The following is a 25,007-nucleotide window of genomic DNA, read 5'->3' as shown; positions in this document are numbered from 1 at the left end:
AATACATGTACGTTTGAAATATGCCAAATATATGTGTGATGCTGATTATTTGTTGTCATGGTGCTGTGTGGCAGATTTGCGCAGAATGACGGCTGGTTTCCTTGGCATGGCTGTGGCAATCCTGCTTTTCGGTTGGGTGCTTGGAATACTTGGATGCTGCTGGGAGCGTGGCCTCATGCAATATGTAGCTGGCTTGCTCTTTCTCATGGGAGGTGAGTCCCAAATGTTCACAGACATTTTGCATATTGACTGTGACAGCATAATGTTTGAACAAAGAATAAGTATTCCAAACTTCAAGCTGTACTTTATACCACTGAAATTCCCTTTAATTTAATTGTACCGAAGTAATATGCAGTTGGACATTCTGGAAACTTCTCTGAGATCCACTGGATTTGAATGAGATCCACTGAAGCTTTCATTTTTTAAAAAACATACTCAATAAGTAATTTAACTGAATGTTTTTTTGCTTTTTCTTATAAAGGGCAACAGACAGAAAATCATGTTTCGTTTAAGTAATAGATATGGCTTCACTTAACAATTAACCGTTGTTCTTTTTAAAATAGATATCTTGGAAAGAAGTTATTAGTGTTTTTGGACTTTTTTTATGCTCGATTGGCCCCGCCCCCCAAAAATGGCAATTCAATTACCCACCTGACCTCCTACGTCATCCCACATGATAGTTTTGCTGTGGATAGTTGTTATAATGATTTTGACTATCAGATGATTCGTGATCAGAAACATTTCCGTCAAATTCACTTTCTGACGAGTCTGAAGCGAGATGTGCGGCCATTATTCATTGCGTGTTCAGACAACCTTTCCCCTCGATTACGTCACGCAGATGATGCAATGACCATCAAGTTTCCCTGGAATTTTTATGGGAGGTAGCTGCCGGGTTTGCGTTTTTAACTGTAACACCTCAAAAAAAATTATTGGAATTAAAAACCACATTCAGTTTTTTGTTTATTACTTTAAAAAAAACTATACAATCACATTTAAAAACTATAACTACACTCAGTAGAGAGCAACCCTCCGCCTGGTTGGCCATATCACTCAATGGTGAAGAATCACTTAAAAAATTAAATAATTCTCATATCCGAATCCACATTCAGATCTTCACCAAAATTGAATCGATTCTTCCTTGTCACACACACAACCTGTCCAGCAAGTTTCGTCCAAATCCATCCACAACTTTTTGAGATATCCTGCTCTGTATCGTTTTTGGCCCAATCTCCCAATGGCGAAGAATCACTTAAAATTTTCTTGTAGCCGGATCCGAATCCAGATCTTCACCAAAATCTAATCATTTCGTCCTTGTCACATACGTTACATCTCTGCCAAATTTCGTCCGAATACGTCCACAACGTTTTGAGATATTTTGTTCACAAACCAAATTGCAACCAAATTTGGCAAAAATGATATTTGTGGTGTTGTGACTAAAGTTTTTTCACGGCATTTAAAAAATCGGAGTCTAAAGGGGTTTACCGGAGTCAAAGTGGATCAAACATGTTTGTGTTTTATAATATTTTTGGGGTGCCCCCACAAAACTCCACGATAAACTATTTATAAACGTTAACATGGTGTTTGTTGAAGGAGGAAAAAACCCAATGGGGGGAGGGAATATTATTATTATTATTATTTTAAGTTTTATGGCGTTTTCAGAGCCGTGAGGCTCTATACACGCAATGTGCCTGGACATAACTGTGGTAACAAAAGGATTCTTCACTCCTCTTATACCCTTTCCTTTATAAAGGGTGAGGTCCAATGGCACCAAGCTCCTACCCTGCCTTGACCATGATCTTCTGCCACTCTCCTCTCTCCTCATATTATTAGTATTCATATTGTTTTGTAATAACATTAATATTATGCGACTATCACTAGTGTTGTTATTATTATTTTGATTAAAAGCGGTGTTGGAAAAACACCACGATAAAGTTATCTTAATGTGGCTATACACCTCAATAAAGATATCGCCCAAGGTGAATAACTCCCTTGGGGAAGGGAGGGTGGGGTCGCTAGGACCTCCATTGTGTGACCGTTAGTCCTCCTGTCAATTTTGGTTGAGATTGGATAAGTAACGGCTGATTGTATCGTGGTCAGACAGACAGACAGACAGACAGACAGACACCAAATTGCATACTTTTAGTATGATCAAGGAGATGTGCTTTACAAATCCTTAAAGATAGGTGACCTAAATTAATGTACGCACTGTATTTTATGGACATTAAACAGCTACAATTTGGAAGGTGACTAGCTTACCGCCACTTGTCTTTTACTTCTCTGAAATGAAAACACAAGTTTATCCTGTCATACAACTGATCTTTCGAACACCATAAGTCTTTGGAAGCAACACATTTTCAGACAACACACAATAACATGTAACAGGATGTAAAGGAGGCATGAGAGCGTGTGTAAATACCACAAGGTCGGACATGTTATTTGACTACTCCAATACAGACACCTTAAAAAATAGCAAATGATAGAAAAAAAACAACAACAATAGGAAATGCAGAAAAAGCAATCACAAACGGAAAGTAGCGGAAGCTGACATTTTCAGATGGTGAGATAAGCTTGTCAAATGTCAAATTAGAAGAACAAAAGTTAGATGTCAAAGCAGCAAATAAATTAATGTCAAATGCAGCTCAGCTTGGCCTTCTCTTTTGATTAAGGCCAAAACCTGTGGCCAAAACCCCACTCTCCACTTCTATTTTTTGTTGCAACATTTATACAGTTGAATTTTACATTTGCATTTTATGTTATTGGCAGCAACTTGTGGGAGTCTGGTTCTCAGACAGGGGAGGAATTTTAATTTGTAAGAATTTTTTAATATACATTTGTGGCACAGAGTAAGGAAGAGCAAAATGCTCATGCCACAGTTGAGGTGGGGGAAAGATGCCCCCCATGTATACGTCCTCCTTGGTTATTTTACTCAATACACTGAACCTTTTCGATTGAATGTTGCCTGTTATCAAACAATGAGTCATTTGGTGCAGACTTTTGAGATATATTGAATATAAAGTTCAGATCAAGAAGATGTGGAAAGTAGGGGAGGGAGGGCATCTTGCCCCACATTTCCTGCCAGGGGAATATTACCAAACTCTACATCTTACTTCTTTACCTGACTCTATAACACTTTTTTGGCTCATGGAGATATACTATGTGGACCTTGATATACTATGCATGCAGAATGTGTTTTTGATCACTCTCAGAAACTCATTGCCTTCCTCTTCAACGTTATCGTTTTACATTAACAGCTTCCTCTTTCCTTCACATTGATTTTTTTCTTTGATCATTCTCTTTATTTGGCTCTTTGTATTGCACCTCAGCTTATACTGTTTTCTATCTCGTGGGCACCCAAGCTTTTTCTTCATGATTTTGATACTCAGAGAAGAGGGAAGAATCGGATTATCAAACTGCATTTTAGTTGCATTCTCAAATAATGATGATGATAGCTGAAGTACCCACTGAAATACATGAGTGAGCAAACAAGGACTCAGTGCATCATCCGCCGACAACAATAATTTTTAGACATCCAAAAGGCTGAGCATCTTTCAAATCAACTTTAAAATTAACTTGTGTGACACATTTTACATTGTGATCACCTGCCACTCAAGCCCAGTCCCTCCCTCTACAAACCTTCCCAGCACCCTGTGTCTTTAATGCCACAGTGTGATAAATAGCTGCGATTACGACACAAAGTGGCCCAGCCAGATAATAGGAAGAGATCCAAATAAAGCAGTTGGGCAATGTATATCTGAGCAACCACGTACAATGTACTTTGTATGCTTCTTAAAATACAGTGTGTTTCAAAAGTCTGGAATCATATAAATTTTTCTTTTGGAGACAATGCCTTTGAGGTAGATAATAGGACATCATGGACTGATACAATGGCCTCCATGTAGTCCAGATTTAACACCAGTGACTGGTTTTATTTGGGTTCATCTGAAATCAGTTGTTTATACCATGCCCATGTTTATACCATGTTTATACCATGTTGTTTAACAAGCCGGCACCCTAGCCGCTAGCCCAACACCAGGATGGTTTTTATACCATGCCAGTTGTTTTTATTGAGTACCAGGTCACTGGTAATTCCCTGTGTGTCGCAAAAGGTGACTAACAGGGTTGGCGGCAGGAAGGGCATCCGGCCATAAAACATGGCTTCAAAAAGGGGACCAAGGTGCCCGAAAAAGGCCGACCCCCGCCCTGTGGGGAAAAATGGCCTCTAAAGGTGGTTCTATACCATGCGACCATGTACTATTGAAGATCTTATTTAATGAAATCAAAAAGGAATGTGCTAAAATCGATGAGTCAATGTGAAGAAACTTTCAGAGAAAACTCCATACAATAATAATTTACGTGTATGCATGTCAATGGCTGGCAATTAAAGCAATTATTATAATATAGTAGCAATTCTAAAATAAATATCCCGATGATTTTGGACTTTTGAAACACTCTGTATTAGTTGAGGATTTAGATTAAGTAGCACATTTAAGGTTCACCTAAAATGTAATATGGTTAAACAATAATGTTATAATCATCTCAACATATAGTTGTTGACAGTTATGAGAAAGCTTAATTTATTTTGAAACAATATTGATATTAAACTTGTATTCTTATATTTCCTGCACTTTTGATGAAATGGTTGTGCATTTCGTCACCAGTCTGAGGGTTACCTCAACTTTCAACAGGTTTGATGGATGAGGAATCATTGTGAATGGACTTTATAAGCTGTGTACTTCCTTAATGACCTCTATTGTCAGAATTACCTTTATATTTAGGACACACAAGAGTCAAAAGGCTAGGTTTGAGCCAATTTTACAGAAGATAGAAATCCCAGGTTTATTCTTCCAATAAATCTTTAAACTGAGGCATTTTTATTATATTATATACTAACAAGCCAGTGTACCCCAAGCTTAATCCTTTTTAGATCTGGAAAAACATAGTAAGTCAAATTGGTTGGACCTATTTTTGGAATTACTAGGTTTTGCCTCATCATTTAGTCCAATAAAAGTGAACAAACCCTTCTGCTTTAATAGATGTTGTTCTGTCAAAACTAGCAAGTTGGCCAACAGTAGGCATCTGATCAGAAAAAAAAAACCTAGTAAGTTGTTATGTAACCATATAAACAAAGGAAAATAAAAAAGACACATGCGCTGCAAATATTGTCCCACATGTTCAGCTAACATGCCCAAACTAATTTTCTTGTTACAAGCACACAAATCCCAAAGTTCCATTGTTTTTTCTGAATATCTCAAATTCCAGTGGAGAGCACTTACTAGGTTTTTCCAGATCAGGGTAGAATTATTGTTGTACTCTTGTAGTCCAAATTTTTTTTGGAAGATATACGATTGAGCAAAAACAGTAAATACGTATTTTATTTATATACCACTGCTTTTGGTGATGGAGGCATGCTCAGCACACAAAGTATTTTGTTGAATTTTGAAATGTTATTGAAATGCTAAATATACTAATTCACTCTCCTAGTCATTCATTCACACAGATGTACTCATTCACACTCGTTCATTTTATATACTACATTGCTTTTAAATGTGTGACAGTTGTAGAGGCATGGCCATTAAAATGCAGTGCACCATTCGAAAAAAAAAGAGAAACTCCACACCAAAGGTGGGATATTGCACTGGTGGGATATTTTAAAATACCTGCTTTGATTACATTCGAGAGGACCCTTTTTATTTTAATATTTATGTGCAGACAATGTTTCTTGTTTGTCTGCCATCTGGAATCAGGAATTAAACATGTATACATCCAATTTTCTCCAAATTCCCCTCAGGTGAGCATTCAATAATACTAGCGACCATTAGGAATTTTTTTACATTTTTTTTGTATACAATATCGAGGCTCGTGAAAGAGCGAACATTAATCACACAGAAAGACAAACCGACAAACCGACACATAAAACAAATAACATCGGGAGCGGTAGACAAGATGGGGAGAGAGGGGGAAGGACACAAACACAACATTTGAGAGCAGGGACCGAGAGACATGGAGATATCGAGAGATCTGTGGGAGGGAGAGGGCTTTGGGGGGGAGGCATGGGAAGGGGGGGGTGGGAGAGGTATAAAACATATGGACACTGCCAGGACTTCCAGGAAAGAAGTTGGAATTTCAAACAAGGTGGATCTGGGGTGAATTAGTGGGGGTAGAAAAGATCAAGGTTTTGGATGGGGGAAGATAAGAGATGGTGGTGAACAGCTGTTTTAAAGACCTGGAGGGAGGAGTGGGATTGAAGGGAGTGTGGGAGTTTGTTCCAGAGGTGGGAGAAAAGAGGAATGAAAGAGTGAAGGTGAGCAGAGAGCCGAGATTTCGGCAGTTTAACCATCAGAGGGTTGCTGGCAGATCTTGTGCGACCTGTAGGAATATTTGGGGGACAGAGCACAGAGAGAGCTGGGGGAGCAAGGCCGGAGAGGAGTCGGTAGAAGACAGAAAGACCACCTACCTGCCTGCGGTGAGTGAGTGAAAGGCCCTCAGAGATAGCTTCATCACGGGAGATTCCAATGATTCTGAAAGCTTTGGTTTCAACAGCGTGAAGCTGAGCTAGGTGTGAGGCAGGAGCACCAGCCCATAAGGGAGAACAGTATTCCATTGAGCTGCGGATGAAAGCCTTGTATGTGGTGAGGAGCTCAGGTGTGCCTAGGAAGGACTTCGCACGACGGAGGATGCCCAGTCGGCGACTGGCTTTGGAGGCCAGCTTGGAAATGTGGTTTTCCCAAGAAAGATCATGGCAGATAGTGAGACCCAAAAGCTTGAGCGACAGAACTTCTTGGAGAGGATTGTTGAGAAAGTAGATGAGAGGGTTGTCCAGTCGATCTTTTCGGAGAAACATAGTAAGAGTGTGAGATTTGTCAGGATTGAAAGACATGTTCCACTTTTTTGACCAGTCTGTGATTTTGTCCAGGTCTTCAGTGAGTGAGGAGGCTGCAGACTGCCGATCTGAGGGAAGAGGAATGGAGCGGCAGAGAGTGGAGTCATCAGCAAAGAGATAGAGAGGATTTTTCAGAGAGTCGGAGAGATCATTGATGAAGACCAGAAAAAGCACAGGGCCCAGAACACTACCTTGGGGAACTCCAGCCAGAACAGGCAGGGGAGATGAGAGAAATCCATTCAGGGCCACACGTTGACTACGACCAGAGAGGAAGTCCGCAAGCCATGCATGGAGATTTCCATGGATACAATAGGAGGAGAGTTTGGTGAGCAGAGCTGGGTGCCAGACCGTATCGAAGGCACGTGATATATCAAGGGAGACAGCTCTGATTTCCTGTTTGGCATTGAGGACCTCCATCCATTGTTGAGACAGCAGAAGCAGCATGTCCAGAGTAGAGTGACCTGGTCTGAAACCAAATTGATTATCAGAGATCAAGCCATTGGAGAAGAGGAAAGATTTCATATCCGAAGCAGTGATGGATTCCATGACTTTGCTGATAATTGGGAGCAGGCTGATTGGTCTGTAGTTGCAAGGATCTGTTTTTGCACCTTTTTTGTGTAAAGCGGTAATGTTTGCTGATTTCCAGGATGCTGGCAGATGACCTTGAGCAAAAGATAGGGTGAAAAGAACAGAGAGAGGGTGAGATAGAGCGGCAGAGCAGGATTTTAGGACCCGTGGGCTGATGCCGTCTGGTCCAGTTGCAGAATCAGAGTCGAGGTTAGACAAAAACTCCTCCACCTTGTCAGGAGAGAAGGACACAGAGTCCAGGAGCAGTTGGGTTCGACTGGGAAAGGTGGGAACAGAGAGAGATGGGTTTGGGACTAAAGATTTTGAGGCAAACACAGATTTGAGGCATTCGGCTTTGTCACGTGCGATGTGAACTGTGTGGCCATTTGAGGTAAGGGAGGGGATGCAGGGGGAACAAACACCAGAAACGGATTTGACCAGACGCCACCAGGATTTGAAGGAAGGAGACAGGTTTGAGAGTTCATTCTTGAGTGAGGAGAGATAGTGCTTCCTGGCACTCCTGAGGGTAGACACACACTTGTTCCGAGCTTGGTGGAAGGAACTGAGATTGCCTTCAGTTGGATTAGCCTTCCAAGAGGCAAAGGCAAGTTGTTTCAGGGCAACTGCCTCACCACAAGATTCAGTGTACCATGGAAGGGAGGAAGGGTAAGACAAATGAAGACGAGATGGGATAAATCTGTGCATGAGAGAGATCAGTTTGCTTTGGAAGAATTCCCAGGAAGAATTGATGTCAGAGGCAGTGGAGATGGGAGACCAATCCAGACGATTGATGGCTGCTTGAAGACCGTCCCAGTCGGCCTGAGTGAAATGCCAGACTCGTCGACGCTGAGGAGGCTCTCTGAGAATGGCCAGAGAGATGTCCACTTTGACAAGCACATGATCAGAAGAACCGATTGGAGCAGAAGAAGAGCAGCAGACATTAGCAGGGAAGTTTGTCATAACCAAGTCGAGAAGAGAAGATACTCCATTGGCTGAGATCCGGGTCGGGAAATTGACAGATTGTGTCAATCCCAGTGAGTCACAGAAGTCCTTTGCTGAGGTGCCATGACTGGTGAGAGAGGAACCCACACCCAACCAGGTGGCATGATGACAGTTGAAGTCACCACATATGAGGAAGAGAGAGTTGGGATGAGTGGATAGAAGTTGGTCCATGTTGTCAGACAGTGAAATGTAAATGGAGTCATCACTGTTTGGGGGACGGTACAGAACACATATGAACAAAAGGTGGGAGCGGAGAGGAAGCCGTAGCCAGAGGTACTCCTGGGGGTGAGGAGGAGAGAGGGCAGTGCAAGGAGGGTGAGGAAGAGAGTTTTTGATAAAGATAGCCACCCTGCCACCAGGACGAGGCTCAGGTCTATCATACCGGAGGAGGGAGTAACCAGGAAGAGATATTAAGGAATCAGAGACATCTTGAAGGAGGAAAGTCTCTGTTAAGCAGATAAAGTCTGGATTGTCAGAAGCAACCTGTATGGAGAGATCAGTCAGGTTTGAGCGAAGGCCCCGGATGTTTGAGGTCCATACCGTTAATGAAGAGAGAGGGGGAGCATCGGGTACAGGACAGGAGAGGGGAGGAGTATGGTAAGATGAAGGATGAGGGGGGGAGGTAGGGAGAGCAGTTGATAGTGTGTCAGAGATTACAGATGAGTTCCAAGAAAGGGAAGGATGAGGAGGATGAAAGGTTTGATGGTGAAGGGATGAGGCACAGTGAGGGGTTGTTTGAGGGGGGGCAGAGGAAAGTAGAAGGTTGGCGGGGGGGGGGTGGAGGTATGAGATAGAAGGGAGACGAAGTGGGGAGGAGGCAGCTTTGAGGAGGAGGGGGGAGGAGGGAGAATTGGAGAGGAATGGTATGGGGGGAGATTTGAATGGGAGGGGTTGGGGGGAGTTTTGAAGGGGAGGAGTGAGGGGGGAGTTTAGGAGGGGAGGGGCAAGGGGGAGTTTAGGAGGGGAAGGGCAAGGGGGGAGTTCAGGAGTGGAGAGGCAAGGGGGGAGTTTAAGAGTGGAGGGGCAAGGGGGGAGTTTAGGAGTGTAGGTGCAAGGGGGGGGGGGGGGATTTGGAGGGAAGGGGCAAGAGGGGAGTTTAGAAAGTGGATGATTAATGAAAGACGAACATTGATAACAAATTGGGTTTGTTGTGATTTTCAAGTCAGCAATCCGATTAAGAACGATGGAGGAGGGATGGAATGAATGTGAATTTAGACCATGTAGTGAGGGAGACGTATAAGAGATTGAATTCTTTTTTTTGAAGTGGAATGAGTTGAAGAGGAAATTGAGAAAAGCCTTTTAAATAGGAAGAAAAACAGCGTGTTGTAATATACCACTGAATAAAACACTGAAGGGGAAAGGTTAAACATATTTAAATAATATTTAAACAGAACCATGAACAATCTTATATGCACAAAATACCAACGGGGGGAGAGCCGAGAGGGACCACCACGAGTCACGTGAACAGGGCAAAAGGTGGATGGCAAGGAGATAATGGGGGTGGGGCGAACAGCACACCTGGGCAGAAAGTACAGGATGAGACAACAGCACACGTGGAGAAAGGAAAATAAATGTTTTTTTTTTTTTTTTTGGTTTTTGGGGGGGGGGGGGGGGTGGGGATTTAAAACGTTAGACAAAGAGTTTATGTTCGGGGTAGAAGGGAAAAAACTAAGAGCCAAGCAAAACACGATGTAGGGGACTTAAGTTAACAAACACCGACGGTGGTACAAGGCCGCACACGAGGAGCAGAACACGATTAATTAACTACGAGTTACAGGAAATTCAAACCAAAACTAACTATAAACAAACAATAACGCATGGTCGACAAAAAAAACGAGTTGAAATTTGACAAACACACGAATGAAAAAAATAACCGCTTTGGATGCCCGGAGAGAACCAGGCCTCAAGGTCGGAAGCTTCAACAACGAGGCCGCGTGGCACGAAATACTCGACTATTTTTTACAGGTATGAAAGATTAACACCGATAAATCCTCCGAGGGACACGCAAAAGGTACACACACGTAAGATAAATACAGTTTCGACAAAAATACAAATGTGACAATTACTTAACTTCGAGCGTGCGTGAAGATCGTGGAACAGCTTCGAAAAACCGTCAATGGGGTTATGCCTCAAATAAAGGTCACGATTGGCCCATATGGGTGTCGGGGGAAATATCACATATCACACTTGAAACCATGGCTGGGAGAAATCACATATGATTCCCCCAAGATATAACTTATATACAATCTCTGTACAGTCCACACATAATCTCATGGGCAGAAATATCTAATAGGCGATGGGATACATCATTCATACATAAAGACTCATTTAAGCACATTTATTATCGAAAGATCATTGTGACCTATCTACAGGCACATCAAATTGAGAAAGCTTGGGTCCGTTAGTCTGTGGGGAATGCAATAACCATAGCATGCATCAATGATAGCATGTTTCCTCCAAATGTCTTCAGGTAAGTGTTAAACAGCAGCATAGTGACTGTTTAAAAAGGTAATCATGCATTGGTCAGAATTTACTGAATAGTTTGTGGTTATAATCATTTCTACTTCTGGTAGATGTGCCTCACAAAATACCACACTAAGCCATTTATACACCTTAAAACCACCTTGGGAGGAGGGCAAATTAAGTTGCTCCAAACTCCGTTATGTGGCCCTTAGTCCCCCGTCAAGTTTCGATGAGATTGATTAGGTAATGACCGAAATTATCACAGTCAGACAGACAGACTGCGTATTTTAGTCTGATGAACCAAAAGTGATGCACTAATGGATTGGTCTGCTCCAGTTGTCTTTGGATAGGTTCCTTAATATCCTGTCTAGTGATATTTGAATTGCCAATCTTTCTTCCAAAACCTGGCTGAGAATCGATTGCAGAAAGTTCTCTTTTGTCTTTCAGCAGGATCCAGACAGCCAGTAGCATGATCGGCTTATCCAAGGATAGTGACCACCTTGGGACCACAACCATGAAGCCTTGCATTCTTTGCAATGCATTATTGTAATATTATGAACTTTAAATTGAAAAAAATTTTACAATAATTTATTTTTTGTTTTTTTATTATAATTTTTTATATTTATATATATATATATATATATATATATATATATATATATATATATACATATATATATATATATATATATATATATATATATATATATATATTTGTATAACATTTTTGCACAATATAAGTGCAGATTTCTTTCCTCTAAAACATTTTTTGGTTCACGCCATGGACAAGGACTTTCCATTTGACCTGCGGAGTGTTTCTGGGAGTTGTACTGGTGTAGCTTATTCTACGCGTACGAACTCAACTCTTGCGCTATTTTGCTGTCTTTGATGTGGATGTCTTCTTTGCAATCTTGCTTGCTGGGCATCAATCACCCGCCTTTCTTCTCTTTGCCCTTGAGTTTCTTCATCTCTCTTCAGCCCTTTTTTCAGGTTATTAATTAAGTTTAATCCTGGAGAATAGGGGGAGGCTTATACCTGTTGTAGAGTTTGTTTCTACAATTATTGGCCCCAATTTTTAATGCTAGCTCAGAGTTTATTTGACCCCGAGGTGTGCTAAATCCCCATTTATGGGGGGGGGGGGGGTTCTTCCTTTTTTACATTAATGTAGGTGCTGATCACATGGCTGGTGGTGTAAGTGCTTTATAAGAACGAAGGGAAAACTACAGTGGCATATACAGACAGAAAGTTTACCCTTATACCCTAACTAATTAGCATAGCTCCACCCCTCACCATGGGGACACATAACGCTTACACGGACATCCGAGCCTGACTTAAGTACATGAAGGTTTTGTCTTCGTGACATTCGGAGCACACTACCCTATACCATCCTATCTGGACTGAGGTATTTCATTACCTACCCCCACAAACGTAACAATATTAAAGTAGCGGCAGTTTTGTGTCTGTCCATCACGCTACGTCATTACGTCTATGATGTCATTACGGTGTGTCATTACTGATGGCTGACTCCACCGACCGACATTTTAATTTACTCGTACACCCGCTCACTACGAGAGAGGCAGGAAGGGCCATTCCTCTTTGGGGTATATAGATTACAGTCGATCTATGGGCAGGTCTCAAGAACATTCTCCGATACACCCCGGGTCTCAGATACACCCCGGGCTTACTCCCTTTCAGTTTCGTATTAAACAGCAGGAAAAGTGGATTTCATTGGTGATTTTTAAAACAAAAGCTTAATTGATGGGTTTCAAAAGGCCGCTACGAAAAACGCCACCTTAGCGGCATGAAGGGTCATGTTATTTCCCCAACCCTTGTGTGGTATATAGATTACAGTAGATCCTCACTCAGTTCTGTAAGTAAAACTTACCTCATGGATGTCAGGATTCCTCCAAATTTCTTTATTTAATGTTACAAGCAGCATTAGCGACTGTTTAAAAAGCTAATCATATGTGTTTGTGGTTTATAATAGTTTTACTTCTGGTAAAGGCCGTTGCTCCCACAAAAACGCCATGATAAGCTATTTATAAACGTTGACACAGTGTTTGTTCAAGGAGGAAAAACCCCTTGGTGATGTGGGACATTATTAGTATTAATATTGTTTTGTAATAACATTAATATTATGCTCTTATCATTCGTTTTGTTATTAGAAACGGCCTTGGAAAAACGCCACGATAAAGCTAGCTTAATACGGATATACACGTCAACACGCAACCCCATTGGCGGCAATGGCGGGGAAAACCTGCTTGGGGGAGAAAACCCCCTTGGGGAGGGGGACAAATGAATGTGCTACAACCTTCATTGTATAACCCTTAGTCATCCTGTCAAGTTTGGTTGAGATTGGATAAGTAACGACGGAATGTATCGCTGTCAAAAATCATGAGACAGACAGATGCCAAATTGCGTACGGTATTTTAGTATGATGATATGCCATACAGGCCGAACATGTCGTCAAAGCGGTCGAACCTATCATGTGTTTTTACACACGGACAGCTGTACGTTGCAGCGATTAGAGTAGGAGACCCACTCGATCTGCACATCTTTGCCAACCAGAGTGAATTCCAGATAAGGAGAGGAACTGCACATGCTGCAGGCCGACTAACCCGCAACGTTGTTTATAGTGAGATCATATAAACTCAGGAGCAGATCGAGAGTGAAACTTGGAGGGTTAACAACTCCAAAGAAAATGTTGCTTTAAAATATGTATGTTGCAAAATGAGTACCAACTCACTGAGTCCTCTCTCAAGGAGGTTGGTGGCAGGATTTGCACTCCGGCCGCAGTGGTGTGTGTCGGGATGGTGCTGCGGTCACTTTGATAGTGTTGACTTAGTGACCAACATATAGAATGAAAAATCACTCATAGAGCGACACTTGGCAAAACAGAACAAAGTAGAATGGCACTCAGTAGAGCATCCTTTTGACCTCAAAAATAATTAGTGGTTGAATTCAGTGACCTGATATGCAAATCATCTTCAAAGTTTAAGTTAATCTGATGAAAATTGACAATTTTAGAAATTTGGCCTATGTTGACCTATTGGCCTATGTTGACCTCAAAAATAGTTGGTGGTTGGTTTCAGTAAGCTGATATGCAAATCCTATTCAAATTTCAAGTCGATCAGATGAAAATTGAGGATTTTAGAAATTTGAAATTGTTGCCCTTTGGCCTATGTTGACCTTTTGGCCTATTCTGATCTCAAAAATAGTTGGTGGTTGAATTCAGTTCGCTGATATGAAAATCCTTTTAAAATTTCAAGTCAATCGGATGAAAATTGAGGATTTTAGAAACTTGAAAAAAAGTGGTTGACCTTTGGCCTATGTTGGCCTTTTGGCCTATGTTGATCTCAAAAATAGTTGTTGGTTGAATTCAGTTTGCTGATATGAAAATCCCATTCAAATTCCAAGTCAATCAGATGAAAATTGAGGATTTTAGAAATTTGAAATGGTTGTTGACCTTTGGCCTATGTTGACCTTTTGGCCTATGCTGATCTCAAAAATAGTTGGTGGTTGAATTCAGTTCGCTGATATGAAAATCCTATTCAAATTTAAGTCAATCAGATGAAAACTGAGGATTTTAGAAATTTGAAAGAAAGTGGTTGACCTTTGGCCTGTTTTGCCCTTTTGACCTAAAAAATATATAGTATTTTGTCGGACCACGAACTCAACCATTTGGTGATGTTCCGTGAAAAGTTTAAAATTGTGACCTGTAGGCAAGTATAAGTGAGCGGACATACAAATACACACACAAAAAACACACAAACTGGAGTGATCAACATACTTGTCCAAAAAATTTTTTTTCCCCCAAGTAATAAACCAGTGTATCAATGCAATCTCTTCACTTCCATGGTGACAGACCGCTTAGAGACTTAGGGTACTTCAAAATAATTTAATACTTACATTATTTGCTAACTGGTATCCCCACCCAAGTCATAATATCCTCTTTAACTAAAGTATCAAACAAGCCCGGCTACACCGCTATTAGTCTTTCGGTCTTGTTTGGATTATGACCTAATGAACTAAAAACACCTTTTTGATCATAACCTGAATATTTTTCCTCTGATTTTCATGATGTCGAGCTTTATGGATAGACTGTATATGGGAACAAAATTTCCTAATGTACCCTTTATCCCTAAATGTTGAAAATTAAGGTAATATGGAGGTCTGAAAATAATAAGGCCAACATTGGATCGCAGACACCGGGGGTGGCTTACCCTTGGCGATTGCTTTGTGATCGCAGATATCTAGTTTATCTGTTTCTTCTCTCTGCTCCTCGGTTTCTGTAGACCATCTCAGCCACCTACACTTGGCATTCATTGCCTGCCTTTCTTTTCCTTGCTGTTCTGTTTCCATATCTCTTCTATCCTGCCTTTCTTTCCTCTCTGTCATGGTTTTCTTGTACGTTTTGACATCTTTCACACACGAGTAATACCCTCTCCGTTGGGAAGCGATATATGGTGTCAGTGAAACACTTGCACAACAATTGGCTGCAGAAAGAGGGACCAGGTGTCGCATGCTACTCCTGGCGGAAGTCTATGCATGTTTTTGTCAACAAATATATATATATATATATATATATATATACAAACATAGAATTGGCTGCTTTTCGGATGAAATATGATAATTTTCACTGGCATTGCACATTCATGCAGGACGTAGGTTTCGACAGAAGTCATTTTTTTCAAATAGGCACGAAGAAAGCCACACAAATATGGATGTACATGCACCTAACTTGGAGAATTTTTGGGGGAATTGGGATTGTTGTTTCACCACCCTCAAATACCCTCTCCCTCTGGCGTAGGCATGTGTCAGTGGCTCGACCACTTGCACTCGAAAACTGCAACTTGTTTCTCTACCCTTGCTACGAGAGAAAGTGGTGGGGGGGTAGGTTTTGGGGGGCAAAGCATGTGTGTGTGTGTGTATATATATATATATATATATATATATATATATATATATATGTATGTATGTATGTATATATATATATATATATATATATATATATATATATATATATATATATATATATATATGTATATATATATATATGTATATATATGTATATATATATATATATATATATATATATATATATATATATATATATATATATATATATATATATATATATATGTATATATATATACACATATGTGTATAGATCTATATAATCTTTATTGTCCCATATCCAGGGAAATTCTTATTTGTTGACACCACAAGTTTAACCATCATCATAAAAACATAAAACATCAAAGAGAATAAGAAAACAGGATAAAAAAAGGTAAAAAAAAAAATATGCAAGATGGACAAAACAGCAAAATGGCTAGGAATTGAATTTAGCACTTGACTTGCACATGGCACAAATGACTTTTTGAAAATGCTCTTCTTCATTCGCCTAAAGGAAAGCATCTCCATGATGGCAGATTTTCAAAAAGTCCGTTCAAGAAGTGACTTTCATCGATACATACACTACCAGTCAAAAGTTTTATAACACCTCAATTTTTCCAGTTTTTATTGAAATTTAAGCAATTCAAGTCCAGTGAATAACCTGAAATGGTACAAAGGTAAGCAGTAAACTGCTCGAGGTTAAAGAAAAGTTTAGGTTAGCAAAAACGGGAAAATAATGTAAATTTCACAGTTATATTGTAAAAAACAAAAAGGCCTTCTTCAGGGCACAAGTAATGGGTTAACAACTTACAGCTGTTCTGTTGCAATGTAAGTAAATTAAGCCTTGAAAGTTGATGCAAACAATTCCTACAGGTGTCCCAACCTCTGCTGATTACTTGATTACAAACCCCCTGTCTGTATAAAAGCAGTTTTGGAACAGACTGTTATTATACCCTCTGAAGCATTATTTGGACAATATTGCACTGCAGGAAGTAGTATATTGGAAATTGGAGGAAACTGACCGGAAGAGGTCTGGCAGACCCAAAGCCACAACAGAATCAGAAGACAAGTTTCTGAGAGTCAACAGCTTGCGTGATAGGCAGCTCACAGGACAACAGCTTCAAGCACAGCTTAACACTGGTCGAAGTAAGCAAGTCTCAGTTTCAACTGTGAAGAGAAGACTTCGAGCTGCATGTTTGACAGGACAAGTGGCAGTAAGAAAGCCATTGCTAAGATGGCAAAATAAGAAAAAGAGGCTTGCCTGGGCCATGAAGCACCGCCAGTGGACCACTGAAGACTGGAAGAAGATCTTATGGACCGATGAATCAAAATTTGAAATATTTGGTTCATAACGCAGGGTTTTTGTACGCCGTCAAGTAGGCGAAAGGATGGTTCCTCAGTGTGTGATACCAACTGTCAAACATGGCGGAGGAAGCGTGATGGTCTGGGGCTCTTTTGCTGGATCCAGAGTCGGCGACTTGCACAGAGTGACTGGCACCCTGAACCAAAAGGGCAACCACAGCATTTTGCAGCGCCATGCAATACCCTCTGGTATTCCGGAACTTCCGGTCCCTCGAGCGACGGGGCTTGCTTCGATCCCTCCACGGCATCAAAGTTTGAGTGTTTTCCCGTTCGTGTCTTTGTCAGGTTTCCGTTGGGTATTTTGTTGTGTATGTGTTATCGTGTGTTTCTATTTGGTTTTGGTTTTGTGGTTGTTGCAGATTTGTGTGTGATTAGTCGTTTTTTTGTTCGCGCCTCGTGCGCGCCTCGTGCGGCCTGGTCTCTCCAGGCTCCCCCCCGGTCAGTGTTTTGTGAATATGGGTTCTTTCCTTCATAGTATTTGCTTGTTTCTTTGATTTTCTTTTCTCCCCCCTACCTCTCACGAACATCTTACCCTTTGTCCAGCGTTTCGAAGACAGAACAAACAAATAAACAAAAAAAAAAAAAAAAAATTCTATATTAATTCTTTCTCTCCTCCCGGACACGTGCTTGATCGCTCTCCTCCTCGTCTCGACTTGTGCCCCGCCCCCTATATCTCGTTTTTCTTCCACCTTTGCTCCTGCTTTCTCAAATCCACGTTCTTACTTAGAGACTTTTCCCAGATTGTTTTTCATGGTTTTGTTTAAATATTATATAAATATGTTTAAACCGCAGCCGTGATGCTGCCACCGCCCTCCCCCCCCCCCCCCCCCAGAATTTCCATGTTTTAAACGTTTCCCAGTGTATACCCTGGATTAGAATAGGTACACCGTATCCCTGCGTGTCGTAAGAGACGACTAAGAGGGTTGGCGTCAGGAAGGGCATCCGGCCATAAAAACATTGCCTCAAAAAGAGAACCATGACAATTACAACTACATATGGGCAGGGTACAGCCCGAAGTGGAGATCGGTTTCTGAGGTTTGGGACATGGAATGTGGGGACAATGACAGGGAGATCAGGAGAAGTGGTGGAAGTATTGGTCAGAAGAAGAGTGGACATATGTTGTGTGCAAGAGACGAGATGGAAGGGAAGTGGTGTGAGAATGGTGAAGGGTAGGCAGGGACAGAAATACAAGTTTATGTGGCAATGGTGCCTGGAGGGCGTGAATGGTGTTGGTGTCCTGTTTTCTGAGGAGTTTGTAGACAGTGTGGTGAGTGTGACTAGAGTGAGTGATAGGTTGATGATGGTGAAAATGATGATTGGAAAGCTCTTGGTGAACGTCATCTCGGGATATGCTCCGCAGGTTGGTCGAAGCGATGAAGAGGAGGACAAGTTCTGGTGTGCGATAGAGAAGCTGATGGAAAACGTGAAAGATGAGGAAGTTGTTGTGGTAGGAGGAGACCTAAATGGACATGTGGGAAGGAGTATGGATGGTTTTGACGGAGTTCATGGGGGTTACGGATATGGTGTGAGAAATGGAGAAGGTGAAAGGATTTTGGAGTTTTCTGATGGAGCTGATTTGTTGATTTGTAATACTCAGTTCCAGAAAGAGGATAATAAGCTTGTTACATACACGTCAGGTGGGTCGACGACAACCGTTGACTACCTGATGGTGCGTAGGCGAGATAGGGGGCACCTCCGGGACACAAAGGTGATCCTGGGGGAGGAGGCTGTTTCACAGCACCACTTGGTTGTCTGCGACATAAGGGTGAAAGGTGCGAGGAGAGCTCGGCGGGTGAAGTACCAACCGAGAATGAAGGTGTGGAGGTTGAAAGAGGTGACAGTAAGGGAGGCATTAAAAGAGAGGCTGAGTAGGGTAGAGGATGATGTGGTTGAGCTTGAAAGTGGTTGGATGTCAATGAAAGCTAGTCTGTTGGGAGCCATTGGTGAGGTATGTGGATGGACAAAACGACCACCGAGGCACTCGGAAACATGTTGGTGGGATGATGAAGTTGGAAAGAGGATTGACGAGAAGAGGAAGAAGTTCAAGGAGTGGCAGAAGGCGAAGGGTACAGGAGCAGAAACAGCAGAGCATGAAAGTTATAAGGCAGCCAGGAAGGCTGCAAAGAAAGAGGTAGCAAAGGCGCAGGAGGCATGTAGGAAAATGTTCGGAGAACGCTTGGATTCGGAAGAGGGTCAGAAAGCAGTATTCAGGATTGCAAAGCAGATAGCGAAAGAGAGGTGTGATGTGATGGGGGTGAGTTGCTTCAAGGATGAAGTGGGACAAATCGTTGTCGACCCAGATGGAATTAAAGGAAGATGGAAAAGATAAATGGAAATGCTGTTGAATACAGAGAATGAATGGGATGGCAACATAGAGAGTAACCCAGTTTTAGGACCGGCAGAGAAGATAACTGAGAAGGAAGTTGAGGAAGCAATAAAAGCAATGAAGGGTAGAAAAGCGGGAGGGCCGACGGGAGTTGTGGGAGATATGTTGAAGGCAGCAGGAAGTTGGGGTGTGAAGAGAATGACAGAGATCTGTAATCTGGTGGTGAAAGAAGGCCGCATTCCAGTGGATTGGGAACTGAGTACCCTCGTCCCTCTATACAAGGGGAAAGGTGACCCTCTGGAGTGTGGCTCGTACCGAGCGATAAAGTTATTGGAGCATGGAATGAAGGTATTGGAAAGGGTGTTTTTTTTTGTTTGTTTGTTTGTTTTTTTTGTATACTGAATCGAGGCTCGTGAAAGAGCTAACATTTACTTCACAAACAAATCAACCAGACAAACAAAATATATCAAAAGAGGGAGCGGAAAACAAGATGGGGAGAGAAGGGGAAGCACACAAACACAACATTTGAGAGCAGGGAGATGTGTGGAAGGGAGAGGGCTTGGGGGGAGGAGGCGTGGGAAGGGGGGGGGGGGTGGAGGGAGAAGTATAAAACACAAGGACACCAAGGACTTCCAGGACAGAAGTTGGTATTTCAAAAAAGTGGAATTGGGGTGAAATTAGCGGGGGTAGAAAAGATCAAGGTTTTGGATGGGGGAAGATAAGAGATGGTGGTGAACAGCTGTTTTAAAGACCTGGAGGGTGGAGTGGGATTGAAGAGAGTGAGGGAGTTTGTTCCAGAGGCGGGAGAAAAGAGGCAATGAAGGAGTGAAGGTGAGCAGAGAGTCTTGATTTTGGCAGTTTGACCATAAGAGGGTTGCAGGCAGATCTTGTGCGACCTGTAGGAATATTTGCGGGACAGAGCCCAGAGAGAGCTGGGAGGGCAAGGCCAGAGAGGAGTCGGTAGAAGATGGAAAGACCACCAACCTGCCTGCGGTGAGTGAGTGAGAGGCCCTTGGAGTTAGCTTCATCGCGGGAGATTCCAATGATTCTGAATGCTTTGGTTTCAACAGCGTGAAGACGAGCTAGGTGTGAGGCAGGAGCACCAGCCCAGAGGGGAGAGCAGTATTCCATTGAGCTGCGGATGAAAGCCTTGTATGTGGTGAGGAGCTCAGGTGTGCCAAGGAAGGACTTCGCACGACGGAGGATGCCCAGTCGGTGACTGGCTTTGGAGGCCAGATTTGAAATGTGGTTTTCCCAGGAAAGATCATGGCAGATAGTGAGACCCAAAAGCTTGAGTGACAGAACTTCTTGGAGAGGATTATTCAGCAAGTGGATGGGAGGGTTGTCCAGTCGGTCTTTTTAGAGAGACATCGTAAGAGTGTGAGATTTGTCAGGATTGAAAGACATGTTCCACTTGTTTGCCCAGTCTGTGATTTTGTCCAGGTCTGCAGAGAGTGAGGAGGCTGCAGACTGCCGATCTGAGGGATGAAGAATGGAGCGACAGAGAGTCGAGTCATCAGCAAAGAGATACAGAGGATTTTCAAGAGAGTCAGAGAGATCATTGATGAAGACCAGAAAAAGCACAGGGCCCAGAACACTGCCTTGTGGAACTCCAGCCTGAACAGGAATAGGAGATGAGAGAAACCCATTCAGGGCCACACGTTGACCACGACTAGAGAGGAAGTCCGCCAGCCATGCGTGGAGATTTCCATGGATACCAAAAGAGGAGAGTTTGGTGAGCAGAGCGGGGTGCCAGACCGTATCGAAGGCACGTGATATGTCAAGGGAGACTGCTCTAATTTCCTGTTTGGCATTGAGGACCTCCATCCATTGTTGAGAAAGCAGAAGCAGCATGTCCAGAGTAGGGTGTCCAGGTCTGAAACCAAATTGATGATCAGAGATCAAGCCATTGGAGAAGAGGAAAGATTTCATATCTAAAGCAATGATGGATTCCATGACTTTGCTGATAATTGGGAGAAGGCTGATTGGTCTGTAGTTGCTGGGATCTGTTTTTGCACCTTTTTTGTGCAAAGCGGTGATGTTGGCAGATTTCCAAGCAGATGGAAGATGACCTTGAGCAAAAGAGAGGGTGAAGAGAACAGAGAGAGGGAGTGAAAGAGCGGAAGAACAGGATTTTAGGACCTGTGGGCTGATGCCGTCAGGTCCAGTTGCAGAATCCGAGTCGAGGGTTGACAGAATCCGAGTCGAGGGTGTCGAGGGTTGACTTGTCAGAAACCTCACAAGGTGGAAAGGACACAGAGTCCAGGAGCAGCTGGGTACGACTGGGTACGGTGGGTACAGAGAGGGATGGGTTTGGGACACAAGATTTAGAGGCAAACACAGAGATGAGGCATTCAGCTTTTTCACGTGCGGAGTCAGCCGTGTGGCCATTTGAGGTGAGGGAGGGGATGGAGGGGGAACAAACACCAGAAACAGATTTGACCAGACGCCACCAGGATTTGGAAGAGGGAGACAGATAAGAGAGTTCGGTCCTGAGAACGGAGAGATACTGTTTCCTGGCTCTCCTGAGGGTGGACACACTTGTTTTGGGCTTTGTGAAAGGAAATGAGATTTCCTTCCGTTGGATTTGCTTTCCAGGAGACGAAAGCAAGTTGTTTCTGGGCAATAGCCTCACCACAAGAATCCGTGTACCATGGACGGGAGGAAGAGTATGACAACAGAAGACGAGATGGGATAAATCTGTGCATGAGAGAGAGCAGTTTGCTTTGGAAGAATTCCCAGGAAGAATTTATGTCAGAGGCAGTAGAGATGGGAGACCAGTCCAGATGATTGATGGCTGCTTGAAGACCATGCCAGTTGGCCTGAGTGAAATGCCAGACTCATCGACGCTGAGGAGGCTCTCTGAGAATGGTCAGAGAGATGTCCACTTTAACAAGCACATGATCAGAAGAGCCGATTGGAGCAGAAGAAGAGCAGCAGACATTTTCAGGGAAGTTTGTCATCACCAAGTCCAGAAGAGAAGATGCTCCGTTGACTGAAATCCGGGTCGGGAAATTGACAGATTGTGTCAGTCCCAGTGAGTCACAGAAGTCTTTTGCTGAAGAGCCATGGCTGGTGAGAGAGGTACCCACACCCAGCCAACTGGCATGGTGACAGTTGAAATCACCACATATGAGGAAGAGAGAGTTGGGATGGGTAGATAGAAGTTGGTCCATATTCTCAGACAGCGAGATGTAGATGGAGTCATCTCTGTTTGGTGGATGGTACAACACACATATGAACAAAAGGTGGGAGCGAAGGGGAAGCCGTAGCCAAAGGTATTCCTGGGGGTGAGGTGGAGAGAGGGCAGTGTAGGGCGAGTGAGGAAGAGAGTTTTTTTATAAAGATAGCAACCCCACCTCCAGGACGAGGCTCAGGTCTATCATACCGGAGGAGGGAGTAACCTGGGAGAGATACCAAGGAATCAGAGACATCATGAAGGAGGAAAGTTTCTGTTAAGCAGATCACATCTGGTTTGTCAGAAGCAACCTGTATGGAGAGATCAGACAAGTTTGAGCGATGGCCCCGGATGTTTGAGGTCCATACTGTTGAGGAAGAGGAAGGGGGAGCATCGGATACAGAACAGGGTGGGGGGAGCGGTAGGGTAAGATGTGGAAGAGGAGGAAGAGGTAGGGAGAGCTGTTGAAGGTGTGTCGGAGATTACAGAATAGCTTGGAGAAAGGGAAGAATGGGGCAGACAAAAGGTTTGATGGTGATTGGGAGAGGCGCAGTGAGGTGTTATTTGACGAGGGGGAAGAGCGAGGCAGAAGGTTGAGGGAGATGAAGGTGAAAGTTGGAAGGGGGAAGAAGCGGGGAGGACGCTTTGAGGGGGAGGGGTGAGAGGGGAGTCTAGGAGGGGAGGAGCGAGGGAGAGTCTCGGAGGGGAGGGGTGTGGGTGGAGATTTGAAAGGAATGGGTGATTGGGAAGATTTGGAGGGGAGGGGCAAGGGGGAAGATTTGAAAGAGATGGGTGATGGGGATGATTTGGAGGGGAGGGGCAAGGGGGTAGATTTAGAGGGGAGGGGTGATGGGAAATGGGATTTTGGGGTGATGGGATTTTGAAAAATGTACGATTAATGGGAAACGAACATTTATTGCAAAATGAGTTTCTTGAGACATTCGAGTCAAAAATACGTTTGAGGACGCTGGAGGGAGGATGGAGTGCTGGAGAGTTTAGGGAATGAATGAAAGATGCACTATAAGAGATGGAATTTTTTTTTGGAATGAATGGATTTGGTGAGCAAGTCGAAAGCATCCTTTTATAGAAGAAGAAGAAAAAGGTGTTATAGAATATGACAGAATACAGGTCTTCAGGGTTCAGATGAGACATTTTTTAACAACGTGATCACAAACAACGTGGTCGAAGAACGAACGAACAAATAAGAACGAATAAACGAATAAGAACAGAAGGAAATGTTTTTTGGTTTTTTTTTTTTTTTTTTGGAGATTTTAAAACAACGAAGTATGGGATGAAAAGACCGTGAAAAACAGAGACCGGAAAATAATTGCAGCGCGATCGGAGAACCGCTGAGACAAAAACAAAGCCTCAAGCCAAGGTCGGACACGGTAGCCTAGTACTACACTTAGGCCTCAGTATGCGCGATAAGAAAGACCGACGATTCTGTACACAGGTATGAAAAACCAACCCAAGAATACTATTAAAGACACCCCAATAGGTACATACAGACCAGTTTCGACAAAAACACAATTGTGAAAAGTTACTTAACTTCAAAAGCGAGCGCGCATGGACAGCTTTGAAGAGACGAGACCTCCAATCTTGCGCATGCGCAAGTGCCTAGGGTGTTGGAGAGGGTGTTGGAGAGGAGGATAAGGAAGAAAGTGAAGATCGACGAAATGCAGTTTGGATTTATGCCAGGAAGAGAAACGACAGACGCGCTTTTCATTGTGAGGCAGTTGCAGGAGAAGTACATGGAGAAGAGGAAGAAGTTGTTTCTTGGGTTTGTTGATCTGGAGAAAGCATTCGACAGGGTTCCACGCAAAGTATTGACATGGGCATTGAGGAAGTTAGGAGTGGAGGAATGGTTGATCAGAGTAGTGATGGCAATGTACAAAAGAGCGCGCACAGCTGTAAGGACGAAGGACGGGAACAGTGGTGAGTTTGAGGTGAAGGTGGGAGTGCATCAGGGGTCGGTACTAAGTCCACTACTATTTGTAGCTGTGATGGAGGTGCTGGCTCAGAACGTAAAGGAGGGTTTACCGTGGGAGTTGTTGTATGCAGATGATCTGGTGTTGATTGCGGAAAGTATGGATGGACTGAAGGAAAAGATGAACAAGTGGAAGGAATGTATGGAGACAAAAGGTCTGAAGGTGAATATCGGAAAGACGAAGGTGATGGCAAGTGGTAAAGCATGTGGTGAGGTGGAAAGAACTGGGAAGTGGCCCTGTGCTGTGTGTAGGAAGGGTGTCGGAGTGAACTCCATTCAATGTACAATGTGCGCTGAGTGGGTTCATCAAAAATGTAGTGGTTTGAGAGGGTCATTAACCAGTGTG

The 25,007-nt window shown here is 43.0% G+C and overlaps 1 protein-coding gene across 1 annotated transcript in view; it reads left to right on the top strand.

The window, feature by feature from the left end:
• Positions 1-25,007, top strand: part of TMEM178B (transmembrane protein 178B) — a 425,129-nt gene that overhangs the window by 366,252 nt on the left and 33,870 nt on the right. The window contains exon 3 of the mRNA XM_068119031.2: positions 75-212. Coding sequence (XP_067975132.1) covers positions 75-212 — 138 coding nt within the window. The remainder of the gene's footprint in view (positions 1-74; positions 213-25,007) is intronic.

Source organism: Myxine glutinosa, chromosome 1 (genome assembly GCF_964187855.1).
Source record: "Myxine glutinosa chromosome 1, kmMyxGlut1.1, whole genome shotgun sequence".
Lineage (NCBI taxonomy): Eukaryota > Metazoa > Chordata > Myxini > Myxiniformes > Myxinidae > Myxine > Myxine glutinosa.
Note: the sequence above shows the minus strand (reverse complement) of the source record. Positions and strands in the feature narration are given on the sequence as shown.